This window comes from Bombina bombina, chromosome 5 (genome assembly GCF_027579735.1).
Source record: "Bombina bombina isolate aBomBom1 chromosome 5, aBomBom1.pri, whole genome shotgun sequence".
In the NCBI taxonomy this organism is placed as follows: Eukaryota; Metazoa; Chordata; class Amphibia; order Anura; family Bombinatoridae; genus Bombina; species Bombina bombina.
Genome location: NC_069503.1, coordinates 446,508,929 through 446,527,370, shown reverse-complemented (window position 1 = coordinate 446,527,370; position 18,442 = coordinate 446,508,929). Strand labels below are relative to the sequence as shown.

The 18,442-nt window shown below is 35.6% G+C and overlaps 1 protein-coding gene across 1 annotated transcript in view; it reads left to right on the top strand.

Annotated features, from left to right (window-relative positions):
• The first annotated feature begins 2,035 nt into the window (after nucleotides 1–2,035).
• The window catches only part of VWC2 (von Willebrand factor C domain containing 2), a 789,648-nt gene continuing 773,241 nt past the window's right edge, over nucleotides 2,036–18,442 (top strand). The window contains exon 1 of the mRNA XM_053714319.1: nucleotides 2,036–2,737. Coding sequence (XP_053570294.1) covers nucleotides 2,036–2,737 — 702 coding nt within the window. The remainder of the gene's footprint in view (nucleotides 2,738–18,442) is intronic.

Sequence of the window (18,442 nt, the reverse complement as noted above, 5' to 3'; positions counted from 1 at the left end):
TACACATATAAATACATAAATACATATGTACACATATATAAACATATGCATATTTAGACATGTGTATGTATGTATGTATCTTTATGTTAAAGCCTGCAACATCATATATTTGAGCCCTTATAACTTTTAAATGCAATTTTTTTACATATTTTTTATCAGACTGTGTGTAACTGTACTGTTAAATGTATTTTTGATGTGTATTGTGCAGCTTTTTTGTTAAGTTTTTGTTAAGTTAAGTAGAGCTCTGAAGTCACGCTAACTGACCCATGTTAAATTTGATTTTTCTTAAGCGAATTCGGTCATTTTCAACTCGTAATATGCACGCTATTTCCGTCTCACTGAAATAGCCGAGGCATACTCCATATCGCTTGCGCGCTACAGTGAGCAGGCCACTCATAAACTAGCCCTTAGTTGTTAAATGTATTTGTATGTGTACATGTATTGTCACTATTAACTATAATAAATAATGCATTATTTGAAATCTAATTAAAATAAGGTGTGTTCTGCAAAATTTGTTCTCTTTTTTTTGTCAGAATCAGAAAATACAGTTTTAAGAGACACTATAATGATATTGAAAATAAAACAAATTACAATTGATGTAACTCTTTTTTGTGTTTTGACATTTTTTTATTTATTCATTGACAAAATGAAAAACTCTTTTGAGAAAAAAAAACTGTCTTAGGCTATCTTATTCTCCTTGTTCTTTTGTCACACATTCCCATTACTTTTTCCTTCATGGCAAAAACTGAGACATTCTCACTCAGTGGATAATTACTTTTTTTTATAATTTTTGAGAGCTCTGAACTCTCTTACTAAGGGCATTGTACATATTTTAAGTGATGTTGCTACAGCTGCTTGTCTGTTGTGGGAATGATTTTCACTGCTCATAGCGTTTTGTTGTAGCCTCTGTTGAAGTGTCCTGTTGTGTCATTTGGGACATTAGATAATGTGTGGTGACTGAATATTGTCTGTAATGTATTTGTTGCCTATGGTTTGCGTCAGTGTTTCTCAACCGGGTCCTCAATTATCCCCAACAATCCAGGTTTTCATTATAGCTGAACTAGAGCACAGGTGAAATATCAGCTGATGGGTGAGAGCAGGTTAGTAACCATGGTTACTGATCAGCTAATTATTTCACCTGTGTTCTAGTTCAGCTGTAATAAAAACCTGGCCTGTTGGGGATACTTGAGGACCGCAGTTGAAAAACACTTGTTTACATAAGTAAACTAAGTAATCAGCTGCATCATCCAAGTTTTCAAAAAAGAGCTTTGGGCAGGGTATTAACTTCCACAAAATATTTTATTAGGGCGTGCACCTAGGAATTTTATCTTTTAAGAAGGTAAATATATATTTTTTATACATAGGCCCAATGATTTAAAGCTCTCTGCTCAGGCGAAATGATCAGTATGATGACCTCCCTCAATTTTTATATGAATTCAATCTGAAAAAATCCTGAACAAAACCTCTGTTTGCCAATGGTTATAGCATATACAAGGAATCATATTCTGTACTTATATATATTATTCTTTGTCATGATACTGAAGGGAGGTAATTCTTAAGAAAAATAAATACATGCTTGCCCGTCATCATATTATATGAGATATATTGGTTTCAGCTCGTTTATAATGTTTTAAACAATACCTTTTGCAACTAAATAAAAAAGTCCAGTCTTTACATTACAAAGATGTCTAGGTGTCAATCATCTACATTTATCCTATTGATCTTTAGCTCATTCTAATTCTATGAGGAGTTGTCAGTTCAATTGCTTTTGCTAATGCAAACCTTAGAGCACAGTAGTAAGCCTGTTTTATTTGCACTGGAAATGAGATCGTCTAAACCTGTACGTACAGTAGTTATGAATCATTTACAGCGGCATCTATTTTATCTTTTCATTTCTTCTGGCTGATTTTGTGATATATAAAAGAAAAATATAAGAATGTCTAATGTTATTTTTTTCTGTCTTACCTAGGATCTTGGAATTGATATTGTAGCCAGTTTTGAATGAAGGTCCCCACATCTTGTGATGCTTTAGGCAATGCACAGCTCCACTGTGATGGCAATTGGAGCTCTCTCCAGCTCTCTTCTTGTAACCTGTTGCCTGATGGTTGTCTTGTGCAACCCAACTTTACATGTACAAAACTTTACACAGACTCAAGACCAAGAGGACATACAGACTAACCAAGAGAAGAAAGGACATATAGCACAGGAAATTCAAAATCAGACATTCATGAGTAAAATGACTGAAAACAGAATAGGAAAGAATGAGACCACGAGAGACTGGAAAAGTAAAGGAAATAAAAGTGTTTCTAATAAAGATGTTTTGACAAAGCAAAAACAAACTGTGAACAGTCAAAGTGTGAGTAGTAAACTGTGGACCATGCCAACACAAATACAGACAGATGTCCTACAGGATGAACCCCTAGAGGATGTATCAATACCAGATGTTGTAGCTACTTCAGAAGCACCAGAGGAATATGCTTATCCAGATTATCGTGGAAAAGGTTGTGTGGATGAGAGTGGATTTGTGTATGCTATTGGGGATAAATTTACACCAGGACCTTCAGCTTGCCCTTGTGTTTGTACTGAGGAAGGACCACTTTGTAGTCAACCAGAATGTCCCAGGCTCCACCCACGGTGTATTCAAGTGGACACCAGCCAGTGTTGTCCATTGTGCAAAGAAAGGAAGAATTACTGTGAGTTTCGTGGAAAAACATACCAGTCCTTGGAAGAGTTTATGGTGAGAATCATACTGAAATAACAATGATTCTTATGTTGAAAATTCTGAGCGCTACAATATACAATTGTAATACATGGAAAAAAAAATAGTCATACGTCTATATAATTTAAGACAGATTTGTCTGATTTTCCTAGATCATACATATTTCATAAACAAGTGAAACAAAAAGGTACCTTACAATTATATATGTAAAGTAAAGGAGGTATTCTCTAAATTCTTTGAATATATCACAATTATGATCATTTTTCGCTATTTGATTTAAGACTTAGGCTAACTATGATGATAATTATATGTTACTAATTGGCAATTTATAGACATAAATACATGAATTTAAACATTTTATTTATGTGACAAGCTATGTTTAGTAAGTGAGCTTCTTTAGTGAAAAAGTTCTTATTACATGTAAAGCGAAGGAAGAGGTCCTTCCCAACATTTTAGTAAGAATTTACAAAATATATTTTATCACATAGTTTAATAGGTGTTTCATATACAATGATTATGGAGTTTGAATGCAGAGGTAGCAAATTATGACTGTGTGACTGTGTTTAGGAACACATTAAAATAAACTCTGCTTAAAAATCCAGGTATTAAAGGGACACTGAACCCAAATTTTTTATTTTGTGATTCAGATAGAGCATGCAATTTTTAAGCAACTTTCTAATTTACTCCTATTATCAATTTTTCTTCATTCTCTTGGTATCTTTATTTTAAATGCAAGAATGTAAGTTTAGATGCCGGCCCATTTTTGGTGAATAACTTGGGTTATTCTTGCTGATTGGTGGATAAATTCATCCACCAATAAAAAAGTGCTGTCCAGAGTCTGAACCAATAAAGAAGCTTAGATACCTTCTTTTTCAATTAAAGATAGCAAGCGAACGAAGAAAAATTAATAGGAGTAATTTAGAAAGTTGCTTAAAATTGCATGCTCTATCTGAATCACGAAAGAAAAAATTTGGGCTTAGAGTCCCTTTAAATACAGCTATAACAATATCCATTTCTTAGAATTTTAACCGTATGATGCTAAGATTCTATTTTTAAATGATGACTCACTGTGCATTTTAATGTTCACCAAAGCTGTATGAGATGTTTTATATTATTATCTGCGTGGGGATTTTTATTACAAGAAGGTGTATTTACCTGCACTGCATGGATTCAGAGGATTAGATATAAGATGTAATTGTTTCTGACATCACATAAACAAAACAATTTGGCATAATTATCCTGGCCAAATAACTATTTGGATTTGTTTTCAGTATTATATTTGTACACGAATGCACTGGTTCTCTAGTGTTTGTAGCAATTATCTATAGTTTTATGGGTATGGCAAAATGTGATCCTTTTAGCTGCTGGAAAAACTAGACAACTGAGCATTGAAAAGGCCGCACTTTTTTTAACCTAATTGTGTAAAGTGTAGAAAGGTACATACTATAAACCAGTTTTCTCCCTGTGGCCACTGCAGTAAATTGTGAAGCAGGAATGCCTTTTTGACTTATGTAGAATTTTAAAGGATAATTGATCTGTAAACTACGTTTTTATTATTTGTTTTGTATGTATTTATATATTTGTGCATAAACCGGTCTTTGTAAGTATTTCTCCACTCTAATTCAGTCATCAAGAGTAAAAAAAACAGAGACAGGTAGGAGATCATCTTGCCTGAGTAACTGTTGTATGAGAAATTACCATTCAGCTATTTTTTTTACTGTCATGGTGGACAAAAAACAAAAAACAAACAGCCAACCCTCATCATCAGTACTCAGATCACACTTGTGTGGAATTTCAAAATAAACTTGCGGTATTTCACAGTAAACTTCCTTTAAATGAGGATAGAAATATAGTGACTATGGGGTCGATTTATGAAGCAGCGGATGCTGCTTCCATCCCACTCCGCTTCAGCTCCGTCTGAAGCGGAGGTTAAGAAGCAGCGGTCCTAAGACCACTGCTCCTTAACTCGTCCGCCACCTCTGAGGTGGCGAACAGCAATCAGCACGATTGAATACTATCGGGTTGATTGACACCCTCTGCTAGCGGCCGATTGGCCGCAAATCTGCAGGGTGCGGTATTGCACCAGCACTGCTGGTGCAATGATAAATGTCGACAGCATATGCTGTCGGCATTTTTCGATGTGCGGCGGACATGATTCGCTATAGCGGATCATGTCTGTCCGCACCATGATAAATTTACCCCTGTGTCTCCACATGCCAGAGGCAGACTGTCCTTTAAGTCACAGGATAGAATGTTTAAAGGGATATGAAACTTATTTTTTTTCTTTTCATATTCAGAGCATACAATTTCAAAAATGTTTTAATTAAGAGATATCTAGATAGGTAGCATGCATATTTCAGGAGCAGTACATGACAGGAAACACTATTGCCACTTACTTCTCTTGCAAATGTATAAATTAGCTATAAAACTGCTGCCATATACTGCTCCAGTCACATGCTCACTCCTACAAGTTCCTAACTGCTTTTCAATAAAGAATGACAAGAGAATGAAATACATTTGATAATAGAATTTTTTTTTTTTTTTTTACATTTTACACTCTAAATCATGAAACAATTTCTGGGTTTTTTAGTCCCTTTAAAGTTTATATTCAATGGGGATGTGGCAACTAGAAATGTATGAGGTAAAATAGTTTACCTCTTTACACAGAGATGTTATATTTTCTAGTCAGCTTTTTACAGCTGTCCTAAATTACTTTGAAGTGATTTAGCATATGTGTAACCCGTCCCTTTAAAGGGACATGTTTATGGATTAATACCATCATGCCCTAATTCACTAGATAATTTTATTATGACATAATTACTTATTGGTATCTTTGATCTGTGGAAGGCACATACCATTTACTTAAGATCATGTGACAATGCAGTACAAAGTTATTTGTTTTTATTGATCCCTACTATAAAAACAACAGAATATATGGCATGTCAAGCTTTTAGTGAATTCTCGGTACTGACTGTCCAAAAAGGGGATTGTATATACAGAACTTACAAGTTCCCTAGACTTTCCTCTGAGTCACCTGGTTCTTACATTTTAGCTGTCAAGAGTTGTTAAAAATGTATATGGTGTCAATTCAAGTGGTCACTGGTTCAACTAGCTTAACCAAATAAAATAGCACATGGCGTCAAACAATGAGAAATCTCTAAGCCCAATTTAGGGCTATATTATGAGTGAAGCCTTATTTAGTGCTCCCGCATGTGAGTTAACACTGCTAGACTGAGGCTTTTTTCTTGCGTCGGGTTGCTGCTCATATTACAAGTTAAAAGTAAAAAGTTAGCACAAGAGCAAAAACCTGGCGCACGCAAAAAAACTTGAACTTCTAATATTGTGACTACATTAAAGCATTCTCCCATAGACTTTAATGGAGCATGCAAACTGCAAATAAATAAATAACAACACCCATACTCAAACGCTAACCCAATCGCATTTATTAGAGACCGCTCAACTTGACATGAAAAATATTTGGGATTTGTTGTATTTATTCGTATATATACGTTGATTGGAGTAGCCGTGTTAGTCCAGAGATTTAGATATCAAAATAACAAGAGTATTGCATTGAGCAATGATACTTTTTTTATTGGACTAACTATATATTTATAAGTTGACAAGCTTTCGGAAGAGTTCCTTCCTTTATCAAGTCTGAAGCAATACTAACCAATTCAATGGAATTTACAGATTATATCTTAGAACACAGAATAGCTAAGAAAACAGAAAGTGCAGGGAGAGGAGGAGGTGTCGTAAAAATCATGAGGGGGCTTAGGTAACAGGCAGACAGTGTCCAGTGTAGGAGAACAGACAGGGGAAATAAATAGCTATACATATTACATAGAGCATATACTGACATAAAGTTATATATCAACATTGAATCAATATCTATAAAGATGTGACATTGTATATACAGGGGGAATACAAAAGTTCAAGAAAGACAAAAGTGTGGACATAGGCTTACCTGTGTACCTATATAGAATGTGGAATATACAATGCAATTGACTAAATGAAAGTACATTACAAAAATGTTTGATAATGTGTTAAGAATCCAGAGTCCACTGCTCTCTGCAAACTGTGTCAACACATTTGTGAACGCAGCACAGCAAATCACAATAATAAATCCTATAAAATTAAAGTGGCATATTCATGTATATCTGCAAATGTGGTATACATGATACATTGCACTGCATGTGAAGTGGGATGCTATATTGGAGAAACAAGCCAAAAACTGCACCTTCGGATGAACTTACACAGACACTCAATCAAAAACCACTGTGAAACAAAATACTGCACCCCTGTTGGTCACCATTTCACCCAACCTGACCACTCCATCCAAAACCTCAAAATCAAAATTCTCAGAGGCAACTTCAAAAACACCATGGAAAGAAAAACCTTTGAAATGAAAATGATAATACACTTCAACTTGTTTAATTCTGGACTAAATGTGGGCTCTGGATTCTTAACACATTATCAACATTTTTTGTAATGTACTTGCATTTAGTCAATTACATTGTATATTCCACATTCTTTATACATAGGTACACAGGTAAGCCTATGTCCACACTTTTGTCTTTCTTTAACTTTTGTACTCCCCCTGTATATGCAATTTCACATCTTTATAGATATTGATTCAATGATGATATACAGGGGCGTATTTAGGTTTTGTGCTGCCCTAGGCATTTAGAATTCTGCTGCTCCTCCCCCCCCCCCGTTTTAGGCCATTTTGGGGCATAATATTTCTTTCTCAGGGAGTAACTTTTTTTTTTTTTGCAAAACACTTGCACACAGTCACACATACACAGTCACATGCGCACAAATATCATGTTCCCTTCTCCAGCTATTGAAACTGACTGCCAAATGTGACACAAAGCTGCATTATAAAAATCATCTGGAAAGCAGGCTTTGCCATTGATGTGTCTATGTGTTAATTACTGTGATCTGGAAGCTGTGTATATATGGGGCTTACTTTCACTCCTCATATGTAAATGCTGAATTAAAGCCAGAGTCATTGCCAAGCATGCCATTGCTTAGACACCATTAACCCATTGGGTGCCACTGCATTATTGTGCAAAGGGTTTCAGCCCGCTTTAAACATGAGAGAGGCATAACACGGGACAGGGAGAGGTACCATTTAATTAAAAAAGAAATGAGCTTAGAATCAGATTCATTCAAGTTATAACGAAACACTTTTTTAATACATAATATTTTTTTCCACTGCAGATAGGATAGATCTAGCCTAGACCTATCCTATCTGCAGTGGAAAAAAATACTATATTATTAAAAAAGTGTTTAATCGTGGCAGTGGCTAGCTCTTCTACCATCCTATCCTGTAGTACTGAGTCTGACAGAACTCTGACTCTCAGTCTCCGGAGTCTGGACCGCCTCGATATTGCCTGGCCCCTACCTGAGTTAAGTGGTGAGGTGTCCCGGCCTGACAGCCACTCATCTGACTGCCGTACTGCTGGCTGCTCCACTCCATCTTCTTCACTGGCCCCGGGTGCACAGATCAGTGAGTCTCCCCGTCACACTCACTTCCTAACCACTTGGCCTGGGAGATCACGTGCGCATGTGCGGCCGTGACTCCTTCAACCTCAAGCCATGTGCGCCGCGGCTGTGTTACAGATCAACACTGCAAATTTGCAAAAGGAATTGGCCCGCCCCTGCCCTTTGTCAATAAAGTGTCAGTTAGATATAGTAAGCCAATCGCCGGCAGCTCTAACAGACGGGAAGGCGCTCGGCTGTAAGCCGCCTGTCAAAATAAAAATATTTTTTTTAAAGCCACATAATATGCGTGCAGCGGCTGGGCTGGGGCAAGTGCCGCCCCCCAAAATCTGTCGCACTAGGCACTGGCCTTGTTGGCCTCTGCATTAATACGCCCCTGATGATATATAACTTTATGTCAGTATATGCTCTATGTATAGCTATATATTTCCCCTGTCTGTTCTCCTACACTGGACACTGTCTGCCTGTTACCTAAGCCCCCCTCGTGATTTTTACGACACCTCCTCCTCTCCCTGCACTTTCTGTCTTCTTAGCTATTCTGTGTTTTAAGATATAATCTGTAAATTCCATTGAATTGGTTAGTATTGCTTCAGACTTGATAAAGGAAGGAACTCTTCCGAAAGCTTGTCATCTTATAAATGTATAGTTAGTTCAAAAAAAAGTATCATTGCTCAATGCAATACTCTTGTTATTTTGATATTCGTGTATATATACAGGGAGTGCAGAATTATTAGGCAAGTTGTATTTTTGAGGATTAATTTTATTATTGAACAACAACCATGTTCTCAATGAACCCAAAAAACTCATTAATATCAAAGCTGAATAGTTTTGGAAGTAGTTTTTAGTTTGTTTTTAGTTTTAGCTATTTTAGGGGGATATCTGTGTGTGCAGGTGACTATTACTGTGCATAATTATTAGGCAACTTAACAAAAAACAAATATATACCCATTTCAATTATTTATTTTTACCAGTGAAACCAATATAACATCTCAACATTCACAAATATACATTTCTGACATTCAAAAACAAAACAAAAACAAATCAGTGACCAATATAGCCACCTTTATTTGCAAGGACACTCAAAGCCTGCCATCCATGGTTTCTGTCAGTGTTTTGATCTGTTCACCATCAACATTGCGTGCAGCAGCAACCACAGCCTCCCAGACACTGTTCAGAGAGGTGTACTGTTTTCCCTCCTTGTAAATCTCACATTTGATGATGGACCACAGGTTCTCAATGGGGTTCAGATCAGGTGAACAAGGAGGCCATGTCATTAGATTTTCTTCTTTTATACCCTTTCTTGCCAGCCACGCTGTGGAGTACTTGTACGTGTGTGATGGAGCATTGTCCTGCATGAAAATCATGTTTTTCTTGAAGGATGCAGACTTCTTCCTGTACCACTGCTTGAAGAAGGTGTCTTCCAGAAACTGGCAGTAGGACTGGGAGTTGAGCTTGACTCCATCCTCAACCCGAAAAGGCCCCACAAGCTCATCTTTGATGATACCAGCCCAAACCAGTACTCCACCTCCACCTTGCTGGCGTCTGAGTCGGACTGGAGCTCTCTGCCATTTACCAATCCAGCCACGGGCCCATCCATCTGGCCCATCAAGACTCACTCTCATTTCATCAGTCCATAAAACCTTAGAAAAATCAGTCTTGAGATATTTCTTGGCCCAGTCTTGACGTTTCAGCTTGTGTGTCTTGTTCAGTGGTGGTCATCTTTCAGCCTTTCTTACCTTGGCCATGTCTCTGAGTATTGCACACCTTGTGCTTTTGGGCACTCCAGTGATGTTGCAGCTCTGAAATATGGCCAAACTGGTGGCAAGTGGCATCTTGGCAGCTGCACGCTTGACTTTTCTCAGTTCATGGGCAGTTATTTTGCGCCTTGTTTTTTCCACACGCTTCTTGCGACCCTGTTGACTATTTTGAATGAAACGCTTGATTGTTCGATGATCACGCTTCAGAAGCTTTGCAATTTTAAGAGTGCTGCATCCCTCTGCAAGATATCTCACTATTTTTGACTTTTCTGAGCCTGTGAAGTCCTTCTTTTGACCCATTTTGCCAAAGGAAAGGAAGTTGCCTAATAATTATGCACACCTGATATAGGGTGTTGATGTCATTAGACCACACCCCTTCTCATTACAGAGATGCACATCACCTAATATGTTTAATTGGTAGTAGGCTTTCAAGCCTATATAGCTTGGAGTAAGACAACATGCATAAAGAGGATGATGTGGTCAAAATACTCATTTGCCTAATAATTCTGCACTCCCTGTATATATATATATATATATATATATATATATATATATATTTTATTTTGTAAAATATATATTTATACATTTACATACACAGTTAAACACTTAAACATGAATATTACATAAATATGATTTATCATGTTTTTAGCTACTTGACTACAAAGGGCTGCAATGCACTCATATATATGTCTATATAGATATACATATGTATTTATGTGTATATATATCTGTAAATACATATATACACATATAAATACATATGTAAACACACACATATATATATATACACACACACACACACACACACACACACATATATATATATATATATATATATATATATATATATATATATATATATATATATATATATATATATATATATATATATATACTGTATAGTGTATGCATGTATCTTTATGTTAAAGCCCTTTGCCGGACTTTTATTAACATCTGAGATCTCATATCTTTAAGCCCTTATAACTTTCTTTAATGCAATTTTTTTAAAAAATGATTTGTATCCGATAGTGTTATTATGAGTATAACTGTACTGTTAAATGCATTTTGATGTGTTTTGTGCAACTTTTTTGTCTCTTGTAGTAGTTAACCAGCGCTCTGAAGTCCCGCTAACCTGATGCTCACTAAATTTGATTGCGCTCAAACAAACAAACGTGTTTACCTTCAACTCATAATATGCGCATTATTTCAGTTGTGCACAAATAACCAGGAAATACCCCATATAACTTGTTTGATACAGTTAGTGTGCCACTTATAATCTAGCCCTTAGTTGGAAAGAAGGTATAAGGTATCAGTTCAGTGGCTAGTGTAAACAAATAAAACTATACCTGAGAGCAGGATGATGTCTTGCACATGCTAAATACACTATATAACCAAAAGTATAAAGACAACCCTACTAATTATTGAGTTTAGGTGTTTTGGCCACACACATTGCTAACAGGTGTTTAATACTCAGTATATACAGTATAATCTCCATATACACAAAATGGCAGTACAGTGGGACATACTGTAGAGCTCAATCACTTTGTACGCGGTACTGTCATAGGATGCCACTTTTGCCACAATCAGTTGGTAAATTGTCTGCCCTACTAGATCTGCCCAGGTCAACTGTAAGTGCCATTATGTTAAAGTGGTAGTACCGAGGAGCAACAAAAAGCACAGCCACAATGAGGTAGAACATGCAAAGTCACAGAGTGGGGCCGCTGAGAGTTGAAGCTTCCTGCACAAAAAAAAAACACCTATCATCTGTTGCATCACTTACTACAGAGTTTCAAACTGCCATTGGAAGCAACATTAGCACAATAATTGTGCATTGGGAGCTTCATGAAATGGGTTTCCATGGCTGAGCAGCTGTACACAAGTCTCACATCAGCATGTGCAATGCCAAGCTGGATTGGTTCAAAGCAAATATTCTTGAGTGTAGAAGAACTGGATTGTCTGATGGAAGAATCTGGGTGTGGCAGATGCCAGGAGAATGCTTTCTAGCAGAATGCGTAATTTCTGGTTTGGTGGAGAATAATAGTTTGGGGTTGTTTCTCAAGGTTTGGTCTAGGCCCCCATTAGTTCTAGTCAAGCGTTATCTTAATGCTACAGGATACAAAGACATTTTATACAATCGGCTGCATCTAAATTTATGGCAACAGTTTTGAGAAGGTCCTTTCCTGTTAAAGTATGACTGTGCCCCTGTGCAGTGAGGTCCATGAAGATGAATTTGTTTTTGAAGAACATAATTGGAATGCTGATTAAGAGCCAGACCTTCTCATCCAATATCAGCGCCTGACCTCACAAATTCTGTTTTGGCTCAATGGGCACAAATTCCCATAGACACTCTAAAATCTTCTGGAAAGCCTTCCCAGGAGAGTTGTGGCTGCTATAGCTGCATATTGGGGGCCAACTCCATATTAATATCTTCATGTTAATATCTGTGGTTTTGGAATGGGATGATCAACAAGCCCATTTAGGTGTGATGATCAGGTGTCCACACACTTTTGGCCATATAGTGTATACACAATTCCCATAGCTAAAATATGTCTAGACAATCCAAAATCACATTTTCAAGTTGTCCTTTTTTTGTCAATTTGTCAGTAAATGACTCATTTACACGAGGAGGTTATGCCACTATCTTACCAACTTCTAACACCCCCCGGTCCTCCGGGTAGAGCAGTTTTAGAAAAGCTGCTAATTCTGTGCCACTTTCATTCAAAGCATCACCTATCTCAATTCTGTCTAATCTGAACAATGTCAGTCTGATTGAATGCCAGAAACAGCTTTTCCATCATGGAGTCTGTGGAAGCATGGGAGGCTAAACTTCAACTGCTAATAACGGAGCACTTTAGCAGCCTTGAGAAAAAGATGAGCACAGTGATAACTCAAATTCTACTGACAAGCGGTCGATCTGTATCCTATGACAGAGCACATAGAGAGGAGAGGAACACAGACTTGGATCCTGTGTCAGGGAAAGAAAATTACACATCATCTCCTCAGACAGTTCAATCTTCAGCAGCCATAACAAAAGTGCACTTGCTCTCACGAGGCCAGCAGAAACCTAAGACAAACTGCGGAGGGTTCCAATATTAGAAAAAAATGGGCTCGAAGAATTAAGCTAAAATTTCCCAAGGGGAACCGCCGCAAAATACCGGAGAATATAATGGCGATGCATAAACTGCAGATATTGACCTGACGCAGACGTCGAAGAGGCAGCATGTGTCTTCCCCAGAAACAATTGAGCCGTAAGTTGTATGGCAGAAGCCTACTGCAAATAATACACATCTTACATGTGTCAGCTCAATTGGGAAATTGTGGGGACACAAACAACAAAGGGTTGTTTTCAAATATTGTGATTTTCCTGGGCTGTTTGGACTCTCAGACATCCAGGAACACTATCAACATCCAACAGCCCTGGGATAATCTGCATCTGGTATGTCTTCGGTAGAACCTAAACCATTCTGGGGTTGGCTAGAACTTATGAAATACCCTTTATGGACTCTATTAAACTATATTTGTTTATTGCCTAGTTTGGATTGTATCCTATTCTTTTAAATCACAATGTTTATGTTTACCTCACTGTACTTCCTGTTCAGCTAAGATTATCTAGATGATCCAGCCTCAGTCATAACTTGTTAAAAGTTCAAACAGTAACTAGGGTACCTTCTGAAGTATATAATGTTACAAAAGAGTATTCTATAACAAATCTATACAATATCCACTCTGGCCTTAACAGCTTTTATCTTTTGCTATACCTATTCTGTAATACCTGGGGGATAGGGAGATTATATCGTTTGCCCATGTTTTATTGTCTAACATATCTTAATTACAAGCTACTTCCCTAATGTCATGTCACCCTATGGCCTCAATGTCAGCGGTAACTAGTATTAGCTTTTGTCTCCCTTCTCCCAGAACTAAGGCAGTAAGATATCTTAGAAAATGCTTTTAATATGCTGGTACTACTCATCACTATGCAGGCACATGGATTTTGTGTTGGCGTACAATCTAGATTTCTGTTATCTATTATAGAGAGTTTTATTTATTTTATAATATGTTAATGCTTTTCTTGTCTTAAAGGGACACTGTAACCAAAATTTTTCTTTCATAATTCAGATTGAGCATGAAATTTTAAGCAACTTTCTAATTTACTCCTATTTTCAATTTTTCTTCGTTCTCTTGCTATCATTATTTGAAAAAGAAGGCATCTAAGCTTTTTTTTTGTTTCAGTACTCTGGACAGCATTTTTTTATTGGTGGATGAATTTATCCACCAATCAGCAAGGACAACCCAGGTTGTTCACCAAAAATGGGCCGGCATCTAAACTTACATTCTTGCATTTTAAAAAAAGATACCAAGAGAATGAAGAAAATTTGATAATAGGAGTAAATTAGAAAGTTGCTTAAAATGGCATGCTCAATCTGAATCACGAAAGAAAATTTTTGGTTACAGTGTCCCTTTAAGTCGTTACCTGAATGATATAGACTAGCTTGTTGACTCATATTGCATTGTAATAACTGATAGTTTTTATTTATGTTTTAGTGGTACAGTATTATACATTTTGGCTGAGGGACCACATTCAGCCCTGTACTATAGTCCTCCATACACTTTTTAACTATTTTTTAATGTCCAACAGTGGCTTAGCATTTTTAAGGAGTCCTCAATGTCATCTTTAAAAGGAAATTATCTATTGAAGGCCCCCATTAAGTTTTAAAGTTAGGTTATATTTCCTCTTGGGGGTAGCTCATAACATCCACATGCACGAGCATACTATGCATATTCTATAAAACAAGAAACTGAGGTTCACTATTAGGATCCATGAGTGGTCCCCTAATGATTATGATAGTCTTCTGTAGCTTTGTTTTTTTTTTTTCTTCTGACACTTATAACTTACTTGGCAAATGGCAAACATATCTTTCACCATTTAGCCGTAATCAATGCTATATAAATATACTAATTGAATATACTGTTCAATTAATACTTGATGTACATTTGGAGACAATGTTTATTTTTTGCATAAATTGCACTGACATGCATTGTTTTTATTGCCACTAACTGAACCTTAATAAAAAGTATAAATAAAAAAATATATATATAAAAAAATATTTAGTAAAGTAGATAGAAAAGAATAATTTTACATGTAAGTATATTATTATATTTAAGATGTGATGGGCACAGTAATAAAGACATAGAAAATACAGCAATTCTGAGATATACAGCTTACATTCTATGTGTTTCTTTAATGTACTGTATCCTATTTCATATCTTCTTTCAGGAATTCAATGATCAAAACTGTTGCCTTTAATCTAAGCTCTTTATTATTTTCTCAACTTGCTATGATTATATTAAATATATTCATATCACCTGTATAATTACTAAATGTACATTAAGGAACCTTCAGCACTGGTAGGAAACATATGGTTTACAGTCATACTTATAACAGCTAGAAATCTATTGGCAGCTCCGGGGAAACAATTACCTGCCATGACAAAGCTGAAATGTAGCGCTTAATTCTTTTTTGTTTCCTATGGAACAATCATCATATTACTTATAAGATTAATTGAAGAATTTGTATTCAGCTTGCTAACCATGAATCTTTTACACAGGCTTGAATTTTCATATAGTATAGTATATTAAGACATCCCTTAGAATTCATTAAGGATATTTTCATAGCATAATGTATGTAGCATAACCAATAATTCATAGTTTTCTCGATTTTCACATTTATGCTGAGAATTTTCTCCCTGTGTATACTTGTAAAACTCATCACATCATCTCACTAAGGTTTTAAGGCAGAATGTCCCTAAAAAGGATTGCCTTGAAAATATCAAAGCAGGTCAAAAAATGTGGTACCTCTTTTCACGATACTTTGGGAATATAGCTCAGTGGATAAGTTACTTTTTTCACTATAAATATATGAGAATTTTGGAGACACTACCGCTGCCTCTGCCACCTTCAGAGAAGAATATATTTTTTTGTGCAAACAAGAATCAGGCATACTTATGTATGCATTTATCTCTTGTTGTATGTGTTTTATGACTTAATTCTTTTAAATATATAAGAAGTACATTGTTTAAAATATAATACTTTAATGCACTAGGACATTTTATTTTGTACGGTAAACATGTCCTTTTAATGTTCAGTATGTCTTCAAAGGCAAAATTCTGAATTCTTATTTAATGGTTGGTTGTGGCCTGGCAAAAACTTGCATACTCAACAGAGCATTACTTGGGTTCATGTGATATTATTGGTGATCATTAAATGAGATTTCAGTATTTTTTACATTGTGCATCCACTGGCAATTAAATCATATTCCCTGTGATATATTGATTGTGCCAGTGTTTATCCTTTGATTGACTAAAGGGTTATAGGTAGTTCAAAATTAAAGGGACTTGAAACCCCAAATTGTTCTTTCATGATTCAGATAGATTATACAAATTTAAACACGTTTCCAATTTACTTCTAATTTGCTTCATTTTCTTGGTATCCTTTATTGGATAGCTAGTTAGGATCAAAATCAGTAAAGCACTACTACTACTAACAGCTGATTGGCTGCAAATATGTGCCTCTTGTCATTGACTTACTCATTGTGTTCCATTAGCTCATCCATTGCTGCTCCTCCAACTAAAGGATAACAAGTGAATAAAGCAAATTTGATAAAAGAAGTAAAAGTTATTTAAAATAGTACGCTGCATCTGAATCATGAAAGAAACATTTGGGGTTTCTTGTCCCTTTAATGTTCTATTTCTACAGAAAAATATATATTTTTTTCCAAATATCATTATTGCCTGTTGACTTTTATCACTAAACTCTTGTGCTTCTGATTGTCTAATCTTTTTTTAAAAATCAACACATTTCATGAATATAGTTTGTGAACAACATACAAAGATTACCATAAACAATAGACAAAATAAAACAGTTATTTTTATAAACGTTAAAGGGATATAAAACCTAAAATAATGTATTTTGTCATTCAGACAAAGGATACCGTTTTGAAAAAAGTTTACATTTTTCTTCTATTATCAAATTTGCTTCGTTCTCAAGTTATTCTTTGTTGAAGAGATATCTGAAGCACTGCATGGCATAAAATATTGCTGCCCTCTAGTGCTCTTGTTATTTAAAATCACATACTCTGAATCATTAAATATAAAACTTGGATTTCATATCCTTTTAAACTGCCCAGCACAATTTTGTTATATAGTAATGAAAAGGTTAAATTATTTTTTTCAGATTAAAAATAAACGTTCTTTTGTTTTCTTATTTTTGAATCAGTATCGAACAGAAAGAGATTTACAGCAGAAATAAGAAAATAAATGTAGTTAGGGGAAATAAAATATATGTTCTCAGTATGGACTTTAACTTGTTTGCCTCTAATGTATTGTCTTATAAATGTATTTAATATGTGTAAAATATCATTGTATAGTCTTTAATACTGGTTCAAATTGTTGAAAGTAATTTGAAGTAAGTTTTACATTATACAGTATGTGATTTTGTGTAAAACAGTTTTTATTTTTACTAAAAGAGTCTATGTGAAACACTTTCACTACCCCTATATCTGGTCAGCTATTCATTTATTGGATTCCAAAAAGGGCTTCTATAAAAGCTTACAGGCATTGCTTTCCTTCCTAGGCATACATATACCTCCCTTATACTCTACTGTCTGATGCAACACTCCCTCTGCCTAATACTTGTATGTCTATGTGAAGCAGAAACAACATTACTATTGACATAATGCTTAAAGTGATGGTAAACTGGAAATATAAACATATGCTACATCCACCTGGAAATGCTACAAACAACTTTAAAGTGATGGTAAACTTCCCTCTTTATAAATACAGATCTGGAATGTTAGTGATATTGTAGATGGATTTTAATTCATCAGTTGTAACGAAGATGCACTATAACTTGCTTTTTAATATAGATATGAAATTAAAATACCCCACACTCCGATGCCCACTTCAAAAGTCAATTTTTCTGTGAGCTAAAGGTTTGAATTTCTTCTCCAATCAGTACCTGGGCACCTTTTTTTGTAGCTAGAGCATCAATTGGACAACAATTTAAACCGTTAGCTCACAGAAAAATTGAATTTTGAAGGGGTCAGTGAATCGCAGGGTATTTGAATTTCATATCTATATTAAAAAGTAAGTTATATTGCATCTTCATTACATTTGATGAATTAAACTCCATCTAAAATATCACTAACATTCCAGATCTGTTTTTATAAAGGGTAAAGTTTACCATCACTTTAAAGTTGTTTGCAGCATCATTTTCCAAGTGACTGTAGCATAGCACCAATGTAGCAACAGGCATCATCCAAACTAGGATATCACAGAGGTTAAGAGTATGTCCCTGGCAGAAGCAGGGTTAGATTCCTGCCCTGTGTATTTTACTAATGGCAGGATGTGAAATAATGGTTTTAGTGGCAATATGGGGGTTAAATTTGTACATTATGAGTTAGATT